The sequence below is a fragment of the Salvelinus alpinus genome, chromosome 25, assembly GCF_045679555.1.
Source record: "Salvelinus alpinus chromosome 25, SLU_Salpinus.1, whole genome shotgun sequence".
Lineage (NCBI taxonomy): Eukaryota > Metazoa > Chordata > Actinopteri > Salmoniformes > Salmonidae > Salvelinus > Salvelinus alpinus.
Genome location: NC_092110.1, coordinates 25586114 through 25606802, shown reverse-complemented (window position 1 = coordinate 25606802; position 20689 = coordinate 25586114). Strand labels below are relative to the sequence as shown.

At 42.5% G+C, this 20689-nt stretch overlaps 1 protein-coding gene across 4 annotated transcripts in view; it reads right to left on the bottom strand.

Moving 5' to 3' along the window:
- LOC139553732 (connector enhancer of kinase suppressor of ras 3-like) overlaps positions 1–20689 on the bottom strand; it is a 72628-nt gene that overhangs the window by 12426 nt on the left and 39513 nt on the right. For 3 of the 4 annotated variants that reach the window (XM_071366343.1, XM_071366342.1, XM_071366344.1), the window contains 3 exons: positions 8107–8369; positions 4915–4952; positions 3200–3242 (listed from right to left, as the gene is read on the bottom strand). In XM_071366343.1, coding sequence (XP_071222444.1) covers positions 3200–3242; positions 4915–4952; positions 8107–8369 — 344 coding nt within the window. Of the gene's footprint in view, positions 1–3199; positions 3243–4914; positions 4953–6196; positions 8370–20689 lie in introns of those variants that run through there. The other variant, XM_071366345.1, reaches the window with a different exon arrangement.

Here is a 20689-nt window from a genome sequence, read left to right as displayed (position 1 = left end):
GCTACTCTAAAGTAAATCATGTAAAGTGTGGTATTCCGTAAGGCAGCTCTCTTGGCCCTCTACTGTTCTCAATTTTTGTACTAATGATCGACCACTAGCACTAAGCAAAGCCTGTGTCTATGTACGCTGATGATTCAACATTATACACGTCAGCAACCACAGCTAGTGAAATCATTGCAACCCTAAACAAAGAGTTGCAATCAGTTTTGGAATGGGTGGTTAGTAATAAACTACCACTGAACATATCTACAACTAAAAGCATTGCATTTGGTACAAATCATTCCCTAAGTTCTAGACCTCAGCTGAATTTGGTAATGAATGATGTGGCGGTGTCATTTTTATTGAAAAAAATAATCTAAACACTTCTACAATAATGTGGATGCCTCCATGATTACGGATAATCCTGAAGGAATCGTAGATTATGAGAAAGTTAGACGCAGAAATATCATGCCTCCAAAAAAATGCTAACCTCCCGTTATTGTAATGGTGACAGGTTAGCATGTCTTGGGGTATGATTTGTGTGTCTAACTTTCTCGCTCATTATTTAGGATTTATTCAGGATTATCCGTAATCATGGAGGCATCCACATTATTGTAGAAGTCTTTAGAAATATTTTCTATTCCTATTTACTATAAAAGTGACTCCAAAATGCGACAATACATTATTTACCAATAATTTCTATGGCGTACAGAGCCCATTCCCCAACATATGGGTGGTCACTGTCCCAATACTTTTGGAGCTCACTGTATGTATGCATGTAACTGTCCGTAGGACCTTTTTAGAAAAATAGTTCTTATAAATTTTTTTGTGTAGTTCAGTCCTTGAGCTGTTCTTGCCTGTTTATGTATTATGTCATGTTTTATGTGGACCTCAGGAAGAGTAGCTGCTGCTTCAGCAACAGATAATAAAATACTAGATCACAGGCAGAGAGTTCCCTCTTGGTCCACTTATGGTTTTCTGGGAGGAAATATAAGGGAAAATCAAAACTATTCTCTCCCTGTGGGGAGCCGTAGCCATAACATTGTCTGCATGCGTGAGCAGATCTAGTGCTCTGACTGGGGCTGTAATGTTGGTGGATGGAAGCTGCTATCTGCTCCGAGGATTGAATGAGGTGGGTTCTCCCTGTGCTGGGACACTAGTGGCAAACCAGACATTCCTGGAGAGGACAACTATTATATAGAGGTTACCCTCCTCCTCGTGTCCCCCCTGACCTCAACTCTCATGGGGCTCATTTCATGCCCCTTTGTGCCCATATAGTGACGGGCATAATATAGGGACATAGCAGGCTACACTTGTGTATAATACATCATCCTGTTGACTTGACATTCATTGAATTGTCACACTCTTTGCTTTGGACCATATACAGTATACCCACAGTCTGTGCAAACAATTACACTTACCATAATCATGCTGGTATTACATTCTACTAAAGCCATTACTATTGAATACATTTCACAAAATATACCATTATGGAGGTTCTCTCCCTCCCTTCCTCTGTCTCTCCCACCCTCCCATATCAAGCAACACCATTGTCATCACCAAGTTAAAATGAACTGGGCCATGGCTTTTCAAATGGAAAAGATTGCTGGTACTGTTCTCATTCTTTCTAGAACAAAAGTCTTAGCATGTGGCATTAGAATGATTTAGCACTGAACATGTTTTGTAACATAAAAAACCACAGTGGGGGAAATTAAGATAGCCCTCCGCCACTCATGTCAGAGTCCAATAGCCTTCCTGGGAATGTAGATTTGTCACAGCATTGTGGGCTAAATCTCCCGTCATGTTCCATTCTGAGAATTGTCACGGCACTTAATATTCCCCGAGCCCTGCTCCGGAGCAAGGGGCTTTCACTGGCAGACAGTGTCTCTTCTTTACCCGGGGTCTCTCATGCTGGGCTTGGGCCCCGGGCTGCAGGGCTGGAGATGGTATCAGGTTCTTTACACTGCTCAGTGTGCTGTGACTACAAGAGATTGGCAAAGGCCCCACTGCGCTGTAAGACCCTGTTATAGGTAATTGCCCAGTTGCCTGGCATTGTGGCACTAATTCCGCAGGGAACACAGTGGACAAATTGAGTTAACTCTGAGTGTTGCAGTGGTCCATAATTTGATGAGCAATGATGATCCCCCACTCCTTCTGAAAATATTCAGAGGGGGAAAAATGTAATGTATGACTTACACAGCACCTCCCCCTCCCGTCCTGTGGCTTACACAGCACCCCCCACCCCGCCTCCTCCCTTGACATTTAGGTCTTGTGTTAAATAAGTCCAGGACAGCATGCACCTGCAGTGCACTAGTGATACGTTCCCTTGTCACTAGGCCCCCTGTGGTCATATATCAGACCCCACTGGATGTGTATGTCTGTTCTGTGTGATTTAGGGATTGATATTAACTATGGCTCTCTTGGATATGACAGGAAGGGAGGAGGCAGGGAAGTGATCGCCAGGGCCCAATATTTCAAAAGTTATCCATCTGGATTTCACCTATCAGATAGGATTAAATACATAGAAATAGAATGACTAGAACGAGAGTCCCCAATCAAGTCAATGATAGGATTAAATGTATAGAAATAGAATGGACCAATCAGATAGGCGAAATCCAGATGGATAACTTGTGAAATACTGGACCCATGCAGAGGCTTGGCCGCTGAATATTACGATACTCCCCCCAGCCAGGTAATCCAATACTTAGATCTGTCATAACCAATCAGTGGCAGGTCAATTTCGACAACGGCTCATTTTGAGACATAACAGTTGGTTATGTTCCGCTGCTGATAATAGCTAACCATGAAAGTGGCCATTCTGGAGGATCTTAACTGATATTAGACTGGCAATGAAATGGCCACGATTATGAAGACCATGAAGGATATGGATAATGGTTTAGAGTGTGTACCAGGTCTCTTGTTAATCTGTGGTTGATTTTCTCACACTCACTCTTCTCCTCCAAAAACGACCCTTTAATTGATAGGGTATGGCAGAGTTATAAATCTATCACTGTTCATTGAATTGTGAAATCAATGCTAAGTATGTGTGCTTCATTCATCACAGGAGTACTCCAGGGCTTCTCATCACCATTAACAGGATCATGGGGGATTGGGATGTGGAGATGGAGACCAGGAGCCACTCTGAACCAGTGGGGTGGAGATAGAGTTCATGGACAAAAAACAGATTATTTTAAGGCTCAGGGGTCAGACATGTCCTTACCGCTTGGGAGAAGGACCAGGATCGAATATGAGGTTGGCTGTATCTGGTGAGAAGAGAGGAGGCAAGATTAGAAACAAAGCATCTAGCATAGAATCTAGACTAATGACAATTAGTCAGTGGGCACATTGGTAATATTCACTTGTCCAAACCACTCATTCTACCCCTTGCATCAACCTCAACATACCACATACACTTACTATACCATTTTGGTTTGGGATGACTCATACAGGAAGTTGAAAATCACCAACACATACTTAGCGCATCCTTGGCTCATACATAGGCACTTACTGTCTTTATCTAGCCTCCATTTCAGTTAACTTTCTTATACAATTTGCTCTGACAAAATGGGTATTGTGGCCAGGTTTTTTTTCTCTCTGTGTCAGAAGGACAGTGGGGATCTATCAGGCAAAGAGCCACAGAAGTATGGAACACAGATAGCTATCGCCCAATGCTCAAAATACATACATTTACGCCAGCAAGCTACAGACCTGGCCCTGCAATTTCAGTTTATGAAGTCTTAAGCGTTTTTTTCCCTGTCTGATGATTCCTTACATCTTTCCTCCCAGTGTCAGTAAATTCAAAACTTGTTCGATGGTCTCAGAAGGTTGGTTTAAGATGGCTGAGACATGGTGAGATTTATGATCATCAGTCCTTCAGCTAATACGTCTGTGGATGTGCCCGCCTCTGATTTTTTAGAAAGGGCTGCTGAAAATAATTCACTTGTGTGTAAGTGGATTAGCTAGATACTTGAGTGTCCTAAACATATTGAATATTCATAATCAAGTATTTCTGCTGTTACATGCAAATAATCACTCAATTGCCTACTGTATCGTGTAACAGTGTGATCTGAAATCTGTGCAATTAGGATGGATAAGGGACTTAATATGTGGGCACTCATCATGAGTGTGACAAACATGCAGAGAATGAGGGGGTCTTTAAATAGCAGTTTGGGTTGTGCGAGTGTGTTGGGATTAGTCATCAATCCCAGTGTTAATGAGTGCAGTCACACCCCCTCAGGCCCAATGAGAGGCCACGGAGGCTCTACCAAACAGACGGGGTGATTGTTCCTTCCACCATCGTCAGTCAGTAGGTTGGAGCAGCTACAGTATTTATAGTTTGTTTGGAAAATCATGTTTTGTTATAACACGGTCATCATTTATGACTCCTCTTGTAGGAAGTCACCGAAGTAAGGTTAATTTAATTTCAATAAGGGGAATCCGATATGATTGGTGATGTCTTCAAAGATTAAACCCAAATCTCTAAAATAAGAAGTATCCTCATTCAGAGTCCTCCATTTCCACACAGAAGGATCTGGCCTGTTCCTTCTGGGTCTTAATCATTCAAAGAAAGTCATGCCTTGAGGATGTAACACTACCTGTCTGTGGTCTAGCATGTCGTATCCCAGTAGTCTGTTGGTCTTCTTGTCTGGTCCTCTGACACCATGAGGCTGAGGTTAGTTTTCTAGCACGTACTTTTTTTCATTTGTCGTTAAAATCCGGTTCAGAGCACCCACCCCTGGCTTGGTTAAAAACATGCGACTACTCCCTGACTGACTGGGGGCTCCAGTCAGATGTCGCCAAATATCAGGGGTATTTGTCCTATCTGACCTCATACTTCAAATGCTTACAGTACAACACACAAGCAATTGAGAATGGGTTGTTATGAGTGTTATGGTTGACTATGAGTCAGATGAGTGACGTAATGTGACCACCCACCTGTTGGGGAAGCCACTGCTGGAGCGCCTGTCAGACACCTGTGAGTGACGGACACAAAGAACGAAGTTAACTCATTCACTACCCAGACAGCACTGGTCAACAGTTAGTGGCCTTCTGAGTCACTTTCTCTGCATCTTCTGTTCTTGTGGGTTAGAGACTACACTAGTCTGTCTTGCCCAGATCGTTGAAAGGCATTGGAGGCAAGACCTGCTCTACAGTCACTTAAAAATCCTTAATGTTTTAAGAACATACATCTATCTATGTGGCTAATTTAGAAGTTTTGATTTACTAATGTGTTAAGTTGGACAAATCGCTGATTCGCCTCCAAGGCTTAACATGTAAAAAAGAAAAATAGAGCATGTCATTCAACACACCAACATTTTCTCCTGCGAAGAAAATGGTGAAAAGAAATACATACAAATCTGTTAACATACATAACATCTTTCCCTTTTCACATGAACATAATGCATGGCTGTGGCTTTTGTTAGAAGTGAGCAAACAGTGCAGGGAGAAGCAAAGAGCAGTCTGTATTCTCCCCCCACCACAAACATGCAGATTAGTTAAGGACCGCAGGTTGCCATAGCTAGGCAGGCTAGGGCAGGGCACAGATGGTTAGAAGGAAGAGAGACTAAAACAAACAGAGACAGAGGGCACCCAGACAACCGGTATAATCATGCAGGGAAAAGGTAGAGGTGGAGAAAGTAGTGAGATTAATGTACAAATATGACAAAGTCAATGTTGTTCTTCTTGTCTAGTATTATGATTTTCAAAAGCCAAATTGGTCTGCCAGCTTTTTTGATAAAATGTAACAAAGAAAATAACAAAATGAGTCCCGAGTGCAATTCAGATGTAGGTGAAAAGGCGTACAGAGGTTAAAAGAGTATATTTTAAGCAAGATATCTTGACAGTACAATAAGACATATGCTTCACTCTCCCTAATTAGAACGTAGGGTCCATTTAAGTTTGAAATAAGGCAGTTGCAGAAGCATGGCCAGCAGAGAGAGACAAGGTAACTTTAACTTGACTATCCAGTTTCGCCACATGCTTCAAAAAAACAGAAGTAGAGTTCATTCTCAAAGGTCAAAGCAAATTAGGCCAGATCATAACAGCTTTAAGCCCCTGAAGGTCCCCTCGAGGGTGAATAGCCACTGAAAGTATCAATTCTAACACCTTTCATGCAAATGGTTAGTGTGGAGATTTGACAGATCACCAACCTATAACAATATGTTTAATCTAGTTCTTCAGTAAAAATAAATTAAATAAAGACAAAACAAATGAGAAATGGAATCAACTGGACCTTTAATAATATACTATCAAAATGTTACAAAAAAGGTACAATTGTGTTTGTTACATTTGACATCTCGTGGTATTGAATAATACTGTCAGTTAAACTCTGGTGTTGTTACGCTTGTTATAAGCTTTCCATAGAGTCTCACTAAGCTATCTGTGCTGATTACAGAAGACTGCCTGGCCAGTGACTCCAAAGGCCTAACCTACACATCTTTGTTCCCAAGGCTGATTGTAGACAAGCAGCTGTGCGCATCCTTTGAGCAGGGTGATCACAGAGCAGTGTGTCTACAGCCTCCAGAACAAGGCAGGACATGGGACTGTACAGAGAAGAGTGCATAGCCTTGAACCCAGAGAAAATAATTGCTGGTGATGTTGAAACAGTATTTTGTCACCCGCCATGCAGCATCAATCTGTGACAGTAGAGTTCCTATATGCATAGCTTTTAAAAAGGCCACCATTGGCAGTATGTAGTTTAACTGAATGGTAACAAGGGCCTGACATGTAAAGAAATACACAGTAGATATACAAGTACAATAGAAACCTGGAAACTCTTTTCTTTGTATCTCAAATAAAAACACACCGTTGGAATTCAAATCTAATACTCCCTGCAAAAGTGTTTGATTGTATCTCAAAGATACAGTGCATTCGGAAAGTATACAGACCCCTTGACAAGATTCTCTTATGATGAAACCAAGATTGAACTATTTTCCCTGAATGGCAAGCGTCACATCTGGAAGAAACCTGTCACCATCCTTACGGTGAAGCACAGGTGGCAGCATCATGCTGTGGGGATTTCTTTCAGCGTCGGGGACTGGGAGACTAGTCAGGATCGAGGGAAAGATGAACGGAGTAAAGTACAGAGAGGTCCTTAACAAAAATCTGCTCTAGAGCACTCAGGACCTCAGACTGGGATGAAGGTTCACCTAACAGGACAACGACCCTAAGCATACAGCCAAGACAACATAGGAGTGGCTTCGGGACAAGTCTCTGAATGTCCTTGAGTGGCCCAGCCAGAGCCCGGACTTGAACCCGATCTAACATCTCTGGAGAGACCTGAAAATAGCTGTCCAGCAACTCTCTCCAGCCAACCTGACGAAGCTTGAGAGGATCTGCAGAGAAGAATGGGAGAAACTCCCCAAATACAAGTGTGCCAAGCTTGTAGCGTCATACCCAAGAAGACTCGAGGCTGTAATCGCTGTCAAGGGTGCTTCAACAAAGTACTGAGAAAGGGTCTGAATACTTATGTTATTTTAGTGTTGTTTCTGTTGCAAAAATGTCAACACCTTTTTATGCTTGGTCATTATGGGGTATTATGTGTAGATTGAGGAAAAAACAAATCAATTTTAAAATAAGGCTGTAACGTAAAATTTTTGGGAAAATGACAAGGGGTCTGAAAACTTTCCGAATGCACTGTAAGTAAAAACAAATATTTAAAAAAAGTTCCCATGAAGATACATGGCTGATATGTCCCAAAACATTCCTCTTGTCCATTTGTAGACAGATAGACATTTCCTTTTGGTAAAACGTCTAGCTCCAAATATTATTGTTCTCATGCATGTACTGGGTGTGGCAGCCAGCGCACTAAATATTCCTATATTTATCTGATTGTGTGGCTGAGATGGGATTGGTTGGTAGTTGGTAGGGGACTGGGATTGGTTGGTAGTCAGTAGGGGACTAGGATTGGTTAGGAGATGTATTATAATGCAGTGAGTTAACTACTAAAGCAGTTTGGTTGTAGAGCAGTACAGTAGTAGTAACACCGGGAAGGCAGGGAGAAAGTGAGAGAGAAGGAGAGCCCACTGCAAACAGTCAGAGGACAAAAAGGCACTGAGGAGGACAAAGACAGGAACAGGAAGCCCATCATCAGTGAGTCAATAGCTTAAGCCGTGTGATCCAACTGACCAGTAGCGAGGGCTCTGCCGGGGGGCGTTTGGAGGCGGGGGCTATGGGGGTCTTTTTGCTGTCCAGGTCATGGTCCTGGTAGGGGATGGTGGCGCTGTGGTGGAGGTCCTGGTTGGCAAAGTAGCGGCTGCCCCGGATGTGGTCCACCCCTCGGACCAGCTGCCGTTCCCCCACTGGCCTGTAGGGCGGCGCCACTGATGTGACCTCCTCAGCGATGGTGGGGATCCGCTCATTACTCAGGTATCTGTACAGTAGATCCTCGCCTGGAGGGGAGCGTGGAGGGAAATACACATCTTTAGTACAATTGATTAGAAAGTAATGTAAAAACACACATTACTGAGAATAGGTTGTTGATTTTAAGGCATATCTTCAGTAGGCCTAAAATATATTAAGAGAAGCACTGTTAAATAAAATGAGGAGTACAATTGATCTCTACAACATGTGTTGGCCATGCAAGGACAGAGCATTGCACAGGCATCTAGGCCAATTAAATCATTCTCCCACTCCTCTACCATTGCAGTGTAATTGGGTTTCCAGCAGTGAGAGACTGTTTGATAGCTCTGTCTGTGCATTCACAACTGTCTGTCCTCTCCAGGGGATGAAGAACCGATCTTCTTGGTGTAAATCAGGGGTTTAAAAAAACAGAAAAGAACGAGGATCAGAAGCGGGAACAAAAGTGATCTATACTGTTCCGGAACAGAACTGTTATTTTAAAATGGGAACTGCTTTTGTTGTTCTGAAAGAGCTGGAAAACCTGGACCCATACAAATCAGCTGGGCTTGACAATCTGGACCCCCTATTTCTGAAACTGTCCGCCGCCATTGTCGCACCCCCTATCACCAGCCTGTTCAACCTCTCCTTCGTATCATCTGAGATCTCCAAGGATTGGAAAGCTGCCGCGGTCATCCCCCTCTTCAAAGGGGGAGACACCCTGGACCCAAACTGTTACAGACCTATATCCATCCTGCCCTGCCTATCTAAGGTCTTCGAAAGCCAAGTCAACAAACAGATCACTGACCATCTCGAATCCCCACCGTACCTTCTCCGCTGTGCAATCCGGTTTCCGAGCCGGTCACGGGTGCACCTCAGCCACGCTCAAGGTACTAAACGATATCATAACCGGCATCGATAAAAGACAGTACTGTGCAGCCGTCATCATCGACCTGGCCAAGGCTTTCGACTCTGTCAATCACCATATTCTTATCGGCAGACTCAGTAGCCTCGGTTTTTCTAATGACTGCCTTGCCTGGTTCACCAACTACTTTGCAGACAGAGTTCAGTGTGTCAAATCGGAGGGCATGTTGTCCGGTCCTCTGGCAGTCTCTATGGGGGTACCACAGGGTTCAATTCTCGGGCCGACTCTTTTCTCTGTATATATCAATGATGTTGCTCTTGCTGCGGGCGATTCCCTGATCCACCTCTACGCAGACGACACCATTCTGTATACTTCTGGCCCTTCCTTGGACACTGTGCTATCTAACCTCCAAACGAGCTTCAATGCCATACAACACTCCTTCCGTGGCCTCCAACTGCTCTTAAACGCTAGTAAAACCAAATGCATGCTTTTCAACCGTTCGCTGCCTGCACCCGCACGCCCGACTAGCATCTCCACCCTGGACGGCTCCGACCTAGAATATGTGGACATCTATAAGTACCTAGGTGTCTGGCTAGACTGCAAACTCTCCTTCCAGACTCATATCAAACATCTCCAATCCAAAATCAAATCTAGAGTCGGCTTTCTATTTCGCAACAAAGCCTCCTCCACTCACGCCGCCAAACTTACCCTAGTAAAACTGACTATCCTACCGATCCTCGACTTCGGCGATGTCATCTACAAAATAGCTTCCAATACTCTACTCAGCAAACTGGATGCAGTTTATCACAGTGCCATCCGTTTTGTTACTAAAGCACCTTATACGACCCACCACTGGGACCTGTATGCCCTAGTCGGCTGGCCCTCGCTACATGTTCGTCGTCAGACCCACTGGCTCCAGGTCATCTACAAGGCTATGCTAGGTAAAGTGCCGCCTTATCTCAGTTCACTGGTCACGATGGCTACACCCACCCGTAGCACGCGCTCCAGCAGGTGTATCTCACTGATCATCCCTAAAGCCAAAACCTAATTTGGATGCCTTTCCTTCCAGTTCTCTGCTGCCTGCGACTGGAACGAATTGCAAAAATCTCTGAAGTTGGAGACTTTTATCTCCCTTAACAACTTTAAACATCTGCTATCCGAGCAGCTAACCGATCGCTGCAGCTGTACATAGTCCATCGGTATATAGCCCACCCAATTTACCTACCTCACCCCCATACTGCTTTTATTTATTTACTTTTCTGCTCTTTTGCACACCAGTATCTCTACTTGCACATGATCATCTGATGATTTATCACTCGTGTTAATCTGATAAATTGTAATTATTAGATTTATTGCCTACCTCCTCATGCCTTTTGCACACATTGTATATAGATTCTCTTTTTTTTCTACCATGTTATTGACTTGTTTATTGTTTACTCCATGTGTAACTCTGTGTTGTTGTCTGTTCACACTGCTATGCTTTATCTTGGCCAGGTCGCAGTTGCAAATGAGAACTTGTTCTCAACTAGCCTACCTGGTAAAATAAAGGTGAAATAAAAAATAAATAAAAAATAATGTTCTTTTACCTTATATACCAGGATATATGGAAATAGCCACATGATGGCTTTTCAATAACCTCCTAAACTTCTATAAATTGTAATATTTGAAGCTACTTTATATAAATACCTGCAGTCAACTTGTGCAATACGTTAGGAGATAAAGCAGATTGCGCTCTTCATTTCACCTGTCACATTCTTTTACATTATGAAGCTTACCGTAGCTCCCCAGAACACGTGTTTTTGTAAATCGCACAATGGGAGAAAGTGGGAGCAGGTGAGTCCAGCTGTGTATTGACAGGGGTCATGTTTTATATTGAAAGTCTGTTTTTTTTTTTCATCAATAGAGTGATCAGGGACGTGTAACTATAGTCTTCCTTCACAGAAAATACATTAGTGCAACACATTCTGCAGAAAATAGCTTAATTGCCATCAGATGACAACAGAAGTGCAACACTATTTGGCTAGCAGCCACACAAGTAAATGAGCTTACCATCATATTTTGTAATGTTTATCATTGAAAGAATGTAACCAGCTACATTTCCTAATGTTTTGCTTAAAGTTAATCTTGCATTTTACCGGAGAAAAGTAGGCTGGCTACACCGAGAAAAGTAGCTACACATCAGATGGCTGTCTTTTGATAGAATGCCCATTCGTGAATTATCATCTGAGTGCAGAAGTGCAACTTAAGCACAAAATGTATTTGATGCTGAGCAAAACGCTACAAGATATTTCTTAGGCGTTTAATCTTTTTTTTCCTGCTTGAAAAACAAAGTACTATGAGTTAGGGCGACCCTTAAGTTTAACTTGCTAGTTATCTATACTGAACAAAAATATAAATGCTAAGTGTTAAGTGTTGGTCCCATGTTTCATGAGTTGAAATAAATGATCCCAGAAATGTTCCATATGCACAAAAAGCTTATTTCTCTCAAATGTTGAGCACAAATTAGTTTACATGACCGTTAGTGAGCATTTCAAGAAGCTGATTAAACAGCATGATCATTACACAGGTGAACCTTGTGCTGGGGACAATATCAGGCCACTAAATCTGCAGTTGGGCCTTGCTCCCAAGCGGGTGGGCCTATGCCCACCCATGGCTGCACCCCTGCCCTGTCATATGAAATCCATAGATTAGGGCCTAATTTATTTATTTAAATTCACTGATTTCCTTATATGAACTGTAACTCAGTAAAATAGTTGAAATTGTTGCATGTTGCATTTATATTTTTGTTCAGTATAAGTGGCTGAAATAATGTCACGGGCAATGCTCCCTCTAAGCACGCAGCTCCTCCAGGACTGCAGCACAAAATAAAATATCAGAAGCACGAGATTGAACTTCAACTTTCTAGAGTTTTTCCCTTTAGTTAAAGGAACGGTTCACCCATTTTGAATGTTTATATTGTTTTTGTGCATCTGAGCGATATTCTATCGATTCCCTGGGTCAATTCATGTTTTCATGCGTATCTGAGATATTGCTGTTCAAGCAGGCAGAAATCTGTCCGGTTTGACGTAGCACTGATAAAGTCGCTCTCACTATACTGGAAGTTAATAGGAATACAACTTTTAGATTACAAAAACTTCTATCATACATGTCAGATTTCAATACTGGCCGGTGTCATAACGCAGTAGGTTGTCTTCTCTCGAATGAGCCATTGATCCTACTTTTACGATATTCCTACCGCGAGAAATTTAAAAGATATACCATACTACAGATAGAAAGATAATTCTCACATTTCGGAGAAGATTTGTAATGCTGTAATTTGTGCTAACGTTGGGTTTTTGAGCTAGCGCACAATAGACTGAAGGGACCAGGTCCACCTCTACAAGGTAGCAATTAGAGGTCGACTGATTAATCGGAATGGCCGATTAATTAGGGCCGATTTCAAGTTTTCATAACAATCGGAAATCAGTATTTTTGTACACCTTTATTTAACTAGGCAAGTCAATTAAGAACACATTCTTATTTTCAAAGACGGCCTAGTAACGGTGGGTTAACTGCCTTGTTCAGGGGCAGAACGACAGATTTTTACCTCGTCAGCTCGGGGATTCAATCTTGCAACCTTACAGTTAACTAGTCCAACGCTCTAACCACCTGCCATACATTGCACTCCACAAGGAGCCTGCCTGTTACGCGAATGCAATAAGAAGCCAAGGTAAGTTGCTAGCTAGCATTAAGCGTATCTTATAAAAAACAATCAATCATAATCACTAGTTAACTACACATGGTTGATGATATTACTAGTTTATCTAGCGCGTCCTGCGTTGCATATAATCGATGCGGTGCGCTTTCGCGAAAAAGGATTGTCGTTGCGCCAACGTGTACCTAACCATAAACATCAATGCCTTTCTTAAAATCAATACACAAGCATATATTTTTAAACCTGCATATTTAGTTCATATTGCCTGCTAACATTAATTTATTTTAACTAGGGTAATTGTGTCACTTCTCTTGCAACAGAGTCAGGGTATATGCAGCAGTTTGGGCCGCCTGGCTCGTTGCGAACTGTGAAGACTATTTCTTCCTAACAAAGACAGCCAACTTAACCAAATGGAGGATGATTTAACAAAAGCGCATTTGCAGAAAAAAAAGCACAATCGTTGCACAAATGTACCTAACCATAAACATCAATGCCTTTCTTAAAATCAATACACAGAAGTATATATTTTTAAACCTGCATATTTAGCTAAAAGAAATCCAGGTTAGCAAGCAATATTAACCAGGTGAACTTTTGTCACTTCTCTTGCGTTCATTGCACGCAGAGTCAGGGTATATGCAAGTTTGGGCCGCCTGGCTCGTTGCGAATTAATTTGCCAGAATTTTACGTAATTATGACATAACATTGAAGGTTGTGCAATGTAACAGGAATATTTAGACTTATGGATGCCACCCGTTAGATAAAATACGGAACGGTTCCGTATTTCACTGAAAGAATAAACGTTTTGTTTTCGAAATGATAGTTTCTGGATTTGATCATATTAATGACCAAAGGCTCGTATTTCTGTGTGTTATGTTATAATTAAGTCTATGATTTGATATTTGATAGAGCAGTCTGCCTACTATCGCTCAGTCAGCAGCAGGCTCGTAAGCATTCATTCAAACAGCACATTCGTGCGTTTTGCCAGCAGCTCTTCGCAATGCTTCAAGCATTGAGCCGTTTATGACTTCAAGCCTATCAACTCCCGAGATTAGGCTGGTGTAACCGATGTGAAATGGCTAGCTAGTTACTACTTGAACAGAGCAATACTCAAAAAGGGCCAAAGAAACTGCACAGTATTAAGAAATACTATAGGTGGAAGGGAAGTAGTGTAGAAACCTACCAAAAAATAGGCAAAAACGAATTCAATCCCGTTTAGACAACTTCCTGGACAAAACATTTCATTGTAATAGAGAATGTGTAAACTTGGCAGTATAAAGCCTAAACAGTATATTTGACCTTTAGCTTCCCTATCAAATCTAAAAATGTCAAGTAGACAGCCTAATAAAATGAAAAACAATGACAAATGGTTTGATAAAGAATGTAAGAAATTGAGAAAACTATCCAACCAGAGACCAAGAAAACCTGAGTCTACACCTCCACTATGGTGAATTACTAAAACAATAAAGAAATACACTACGGAAAATGGAACGGCACGTCAGAAATCAGCTCAATGTCAAATCCATACAGCTCAAATGAAGAATCCATATTATCTAATCACTTCAGGAAAAATTGGAACACACTAAACAAACAATACGAAGAGTTGTCTATCCAACAGAGATGCATGGATAAACCACTTCTCCAATCTTTTTGGCCCTATAACAAAGAACAAACAGCAAAAACATATACATGATAAATTACAAATCTTATAATCAGCTATCACAGGCTACCAGAACCCACTGGATTCTCCAATTACAGGACAAAATACAAACCCTCCAACCCAAAAAGGCCTGTGGAGTTGATGGTATCCTAAAATAAATGATAAAATATACAGACCACAAATTCCAATTGGCTACAATTAAACTAACATCCTCAGCTCTGACATTTCCCCCAATATTTGGAACCATGGACTGATCACCCCAATCCACAAAAGTGGAGACAAATGTGACCCCAATAACTACCATGGGATTTGCGTCAACAGCAACCTTAATGATAATGCCAAGAATTTTCCGACCAGCACACTTGTACATTTCCTCAGTGAAAACAATGTACTGTGCAATTGTCAAATTGGCTTTTTACCCAATTACTTTGACAGCCCACGTATTCACTCTGCACACCCTAATTGACAAAAACCAAAACAAAGGCAAAGTCTTCTCATGCTTTGTTGATTTCAAAAAAGCTTGACTCAATTTTGCATGAGGGTCTGCTATACAAATTGACGGTAAGCAGTGTTAGGGGAAAAACATAACATTATTTATGCAGTTAATATGATCCCCCAAAAAATCTTTCCACAGGGCTGTGGGGTGAGACAGGGATGCAACTTGACATATACAGTCATGGCCAAAAGTTTTGAGAATGACACAAATATTAACTTTCAAACTCTGCTGCCTCAGTTTGTATGATGGCAATTTGCATATACTCCAAAATGTTATGAAGTGATTAGATGAATTGCAAAGTCCCTCTTTGCCATGCAAATTAACTGAATCCCCAAAAAACATTTACACTGCATTTCAGCTCTGCCACAAAACGGACCAGCTGACATTATGTCAGTGATTCTCTCGTTAACACAGGTGTGAGTGCTGACGAGGACAAGGCTGGAGATCACTCCGTCATGCTGATTGAGTTCGAATAACAGACTGGAAGCTTCAAAAGGAGGGTGGTGTTTGGAATCATTGTTCTTCCTCTGTCAACCATGGTTACCTGCAAGGAAACAGGTGCCGTCATCATTGCTTTGCACAAAAAGGGCTTCACAGGCAAGGATATTGCTGCCAGTAAGATTGCACCTAAATCAACCATTTATCGGATCATCAAGAACTTCATTGAGAGCGGTTCAAATGTTGTGAAGAAGGCTTCAGGGCACCCAAGAAAGTCCAGCAAGCGCCAGGACCATCTCCTAAAGGTGATTCAGCTGTGGGATCGGGACACCACCAGTACAGAGCTTGCTCAGGAATGGCAGCAGGCAGGTGTGAGTGCATCTGCACACACAGTGAGGCGAAGACTTTTGGAGGATGGCCTGGTGTCAAGAAGGGCAGCAAAGAAGCCACTTCTCTCCAGGAAAATCATCAGGGACAGACTGATATTCTGCAAAAGGTACAGGGATTGGACTGCTGAGGACTGGGGTAAAGTCATTTTCTCTGATGAATCCCCTTTCCGATTGTTTGGGGCATCCGGAAAAAAAGCTTGTCCGGAGAAGATAAGGTGAGCGCTACCATCAGTCCTGTGTCATGCCAACAGTAAAGCATCCTGAGACCATTCATGTGTGGGGTTGCTTCTCAGCCAAGGGAGTGGGCTCACTCACAATCTTACCTGAGAACACAGCCATGAATAAAGAATGGTACCAACACATCCTCCGAGAGCAACTTCTCCCAACCATCCAGGAACAGTTTGGTGACGAACAATGCCTTTTCCAGCATGATGGAGCACCTTGCCATAAGGCAAAGTGATAACTAAGTGCCTCGGGGAACAAAACATCAATATTTTGGGTCCATGGCCAGGAAACATCCTAGACCTTAATCCCATTGAGAACTTGTGGGCAATCCTCAAGAGGCGGGTGGACAAACAAAACCCCACTAATTCTGACAAACGCCAAGCATTGATTATGCAAGAATGGGCTAACATCAGTCAGGATGTGCCCGAGAAGTTAATTGACAGCATGCCAGAGCGGATTTCAGAGGTCTTGAAAAAGAAGGGTCAACACTGCAAATATTGACTCATTGACAATTACACGAAGTTGATGCAACAAAAGCCTTTGACACTTATGAAATGCTTGTAATTATACTTCAGTATTCCATAGTAACATCTGACAAAAATATCTAAAGACACTGAAGCAGCAAAATGTGGAAATTAATATTTGTGTCATTCTCAAAACTTTTGGCCACGACTGTACAGTGAATTTGGAAAGTACTCAGACCCCTTGACTTTTTCCACATGTTACGTTACAGATTTATTCTAGAACGTATTGAATAGTTTTTTCCCCCTCATCAAATCTACACAGAATACCCCATAATGACAAATATATTTTAATAAAGTAGAGTATTCAGACCCTTTACTCAGTACTTTGTTGAAGCACCTTTGACAGCGATTACAGCCTCAAGTCTTCTTGGGTATGACGCTACAAGCTTGGCACACCGGTATTTGGGGTATTTCTCCCCTTCTCCGCAGATCCTCTCAAGCTCTGTCAGGTTGGATGGGGAGGGTCACTGCACAGTTATTTTCAGGTCTCTCAGAGACGTTAGATCAGGTTCAAGTGTGGGCTCTGTCTGGGCTCCTCAAAGACAATGAGACTTGCCCCGAAGCCACTCCTCCGTTGTCTTGGCTGAGTGCTTAGGGCCATTGTCCTGTTGGAATTTATTTTTTGAAATGTAACCTTTATTTAACTAGGCAAGTCAGATAAGCACAAATTCTTATTTACAACAACGGTCTACTGGGGAACAGTGGGTTAACTGCCTTGTTCAGGGGCAGAACGACAGATTTTTACCTTGTCAGCTTGGGGATTCGATCCAGCAACCTTTCGGTTATTGCCCAACACTCTAACCACTAGGCTACCTGCCGAACCTTCACCCCAGTCTGAGGTCCTGAGAGCTCTGGAGCAGGTCTTCATCAAGGATCTCTGTACTTTGCTCCCTTCATCTTTCCCTCGATCCTGACTATTCTCCCAGTCCCTGAAAAACATCCCCACAGCATGATGCAGCCACCACCATGCTTCACCGTAGGGATGGTGCCAGGTTTCCTCCAGATGTGATGCTTGGCATTCAGTCCAAAGAGTTAAATCTCGGTTTCATCAGACCAGAGAATCTTGTTTCTCATGGTCAGAGTCCTTTAGGTGCCTTTTGGCAAACTCCAAGTGGGCTGTCATGTGCCTTTCACTGAGGAGTGGCTTCCGTCTGACCACCTTACCATAAAAGGCCTGATTGGTGGAGTGCTGCAGAGATGGTTGTCCTTCTGGAAGGTTCTCCCATTTCCACAGAGGTACTCTGGAGCTCTGTCAGAGTGACCATGGGGTTCTCCTCCCTGACCAAGGCCCTTTTCCCCCGATTGTGCAATTTGGCATGGCGCCCAGCCCTAGGAAGAGTCTTGGTAGTTCCAAACTTCTTCCATTTAAGAATGGAGGCCACTGTGTTCTTGGGGACCTTCAATGTTGCAGAAATGTTCTGGTACCCTTCTCCAGATCTGTGCCTCGACACAATCCTGTCTCGGAGCTCTACGACAATTCCTTCGACCTCACGGCTTGGTTTTTGCTCTGACATGCACTGTCAACTGTGGGACCTTATATGGACAGGTGTGTGCATTTCCAAATCATGTCCAATCAATTTAATTTACTGCAGGTGAACTCCAAGCAAGTTGTAGAAACATCAAGGATGATCAATGGAAACAGGATGCACCTGAGCTCAAATTTCGAGTCTCATAGCAAAGAGTCTGAAAACTTATGTAAATAAGGATCAGTTTTTTTAATAAATTTGCAAACATTCCTAAAAACCTGTTTTCACTTTGTCATTATGGGCTATTGTGTGTAGATTGATGAGGATTTAATTTAATCAATTTTAGAATAAGGCTGTAACGTTAAAAAAAAGTGGGAAAAGTCAAGGGGTCTGAATACTTTCAGAATGCATGTATACTAACAAATAGTCTACAGCATATTTGTCACATGCGCTGAATACAACAGGTGTAGACCTTACTGTGAAATGCTTACTTATAAGCCATTAACCAACAATGCAGTTCAAGAAAGTTAAAATATTTACTAAATTAACTTAAGTTTTAAAAAAATACAATACATCACAAGGTAACACAAGACAGGTACATAACAATAACGAGGCTATATGTCCTCTGGTGTGATGAAACAAAAATAGAACTGTTTGGCCATAATGACCATCGTTATGTTTGGAGGAAAAAGGGGGCCGCTTGCAAGCCGAAGAACACAATCCCAATCTTGAAGCACGGGGGTGGCAGGATCATGTTGTGGGGGTGCTTTGCTGCAAGAGGGACTGGTGCACAAAATAGATGGCATCATGAGGTAGGAAAATTATGTGGATATATTGAAGCAACATCTCAAGACATCAGTCAGGAAGTTAAAGCTTGGTCACAAATGGGTCTTACAAATGGACAATGATCCCAAGCATACTTCCAAGGTGGATGCAAAATGGCTTAAGGACAACAACGTCAAGGTATTGGTGTGGCAATCACAAAGCGCTGACTCAATCCTATCGAAAATTTATGGGCAGAACTGAAAAAGCGTGTGCGAGCAAGGAGGCCTACAAATCTGACTCAGTTATACCAGCTCTGTTAGGAGGAATGGGCCAAAATTCACCCAACTTATGTAAGTCTACCCAAACTGTTTGACCCAAGTTAAACAATTTAAAGGCAACGCTACCAATACTAAGTGAGTGTATGTAAACTTCTGACCCACTGGGAATGTGATGAAAGAAATAAAAGCTGAAATAAATTATTCTCTACTATTATTCTGACACTTCACATTCTTAAAATAAAGTGGTGATCCTAACTGACCTAAGACAGGGAATTTTTACTATGATTAAAATGTCAGGAATAGTGAAAAACTGAGTTAAGGTATTTGGCTAAGGTGTATGTAAACTTCCGACTTCAACTGTAGGTGTTCATTTTGTCCAGGTGGGAAAGGGAAGTGTTGAGTGCAATAGAGATTGCATCATCTGTGGACCTGTTGGGGTGGTATGCAAATTAGGGTGGGTCTAGGGTTTCTGGGATAATGGTTTATGTGAGCCATGACCAGCCTTTCAAAGCACTTCATGGCTACCAATGTGAGGACTACGGGGTGGGAATCATTTAGGCAGGTTACCTTCCCTATCTTGGGCACAGGGACTATGGTTGTCGGTTTGAAACATGTAGGTATTAAAGACTCGGCCATGGAGAGGTGAAAAATGGCAGTGAAGACACTTGCCAATTGGTCTGCGCATGCTTTGACTACATGTTCTGGTAATCCGACTGGACCCGCGACTTTGTGAATATTGACCTGTTTAAAGGTATTGCTCACATCGATTACGGGGAGCGTAATCACACAGTCGTCCGGAACAGCTGGTGCTCTCATGCAAGCTTCAGTTTTTCTTGCCTCAAAGCGAGCATAAAAAAGGTATTTAGCTCGTCTGGTAGGCTTGCGTTACTGGGCAGCTCGCGGCTGGGTTTCCCTTTGTAGTCCGTTATGGTTTTTAAGCCCTGCCACATCCGACGAGCGTCAGAGCCGGTGTAGTACGATTCAATCTTAGTCCTGTTTTGATGCTTTGCCTGTTTGATGGTTCGTCTGAGGGCATAGCGGGATTTCATATAAGCGTCCGGATTAGTGCCCCGCTCCTTGAAAGCGGACGCTCTAGCCTTTAGCTCGGTGCGGATGTTGCCTGTAATCCATGGCTTCTGGTTGGGAAGTGTACATACGGTCACTGTGCGGACGACGTCGTCAATTCACTTATTGATGAAGCTGGTGACTGAGGTGGTATACTCCAATGCCATTGGATGAATCCCGGAACATATTCCAGTCTGTGCTAGCAAAACAGTCCTGTTGCGTAACATCCACATCATCTGACCACTTCCATATTGAGCGAGTCACTGGTACTTCCTGCTTTAGTTTTTGCTTGTAAGCAGGAATCAGGAGGATATAATTATGGTCAGACTTGCCAAATGGAGGGTGAGGAAGAGGTTTGTATACATCTCTGCGTGTGGAGTAAAGGTGGTCTAGAGTTTTTTTTTCTTCTATGGTTGCACATGTGACATGCTGGTAAAAATGAGGTCAAACGGATTTAAGTTTTCCTGCATTAAAGTCCCTGGCCACTAGGAGCGCCACTTCTGGATGAGCA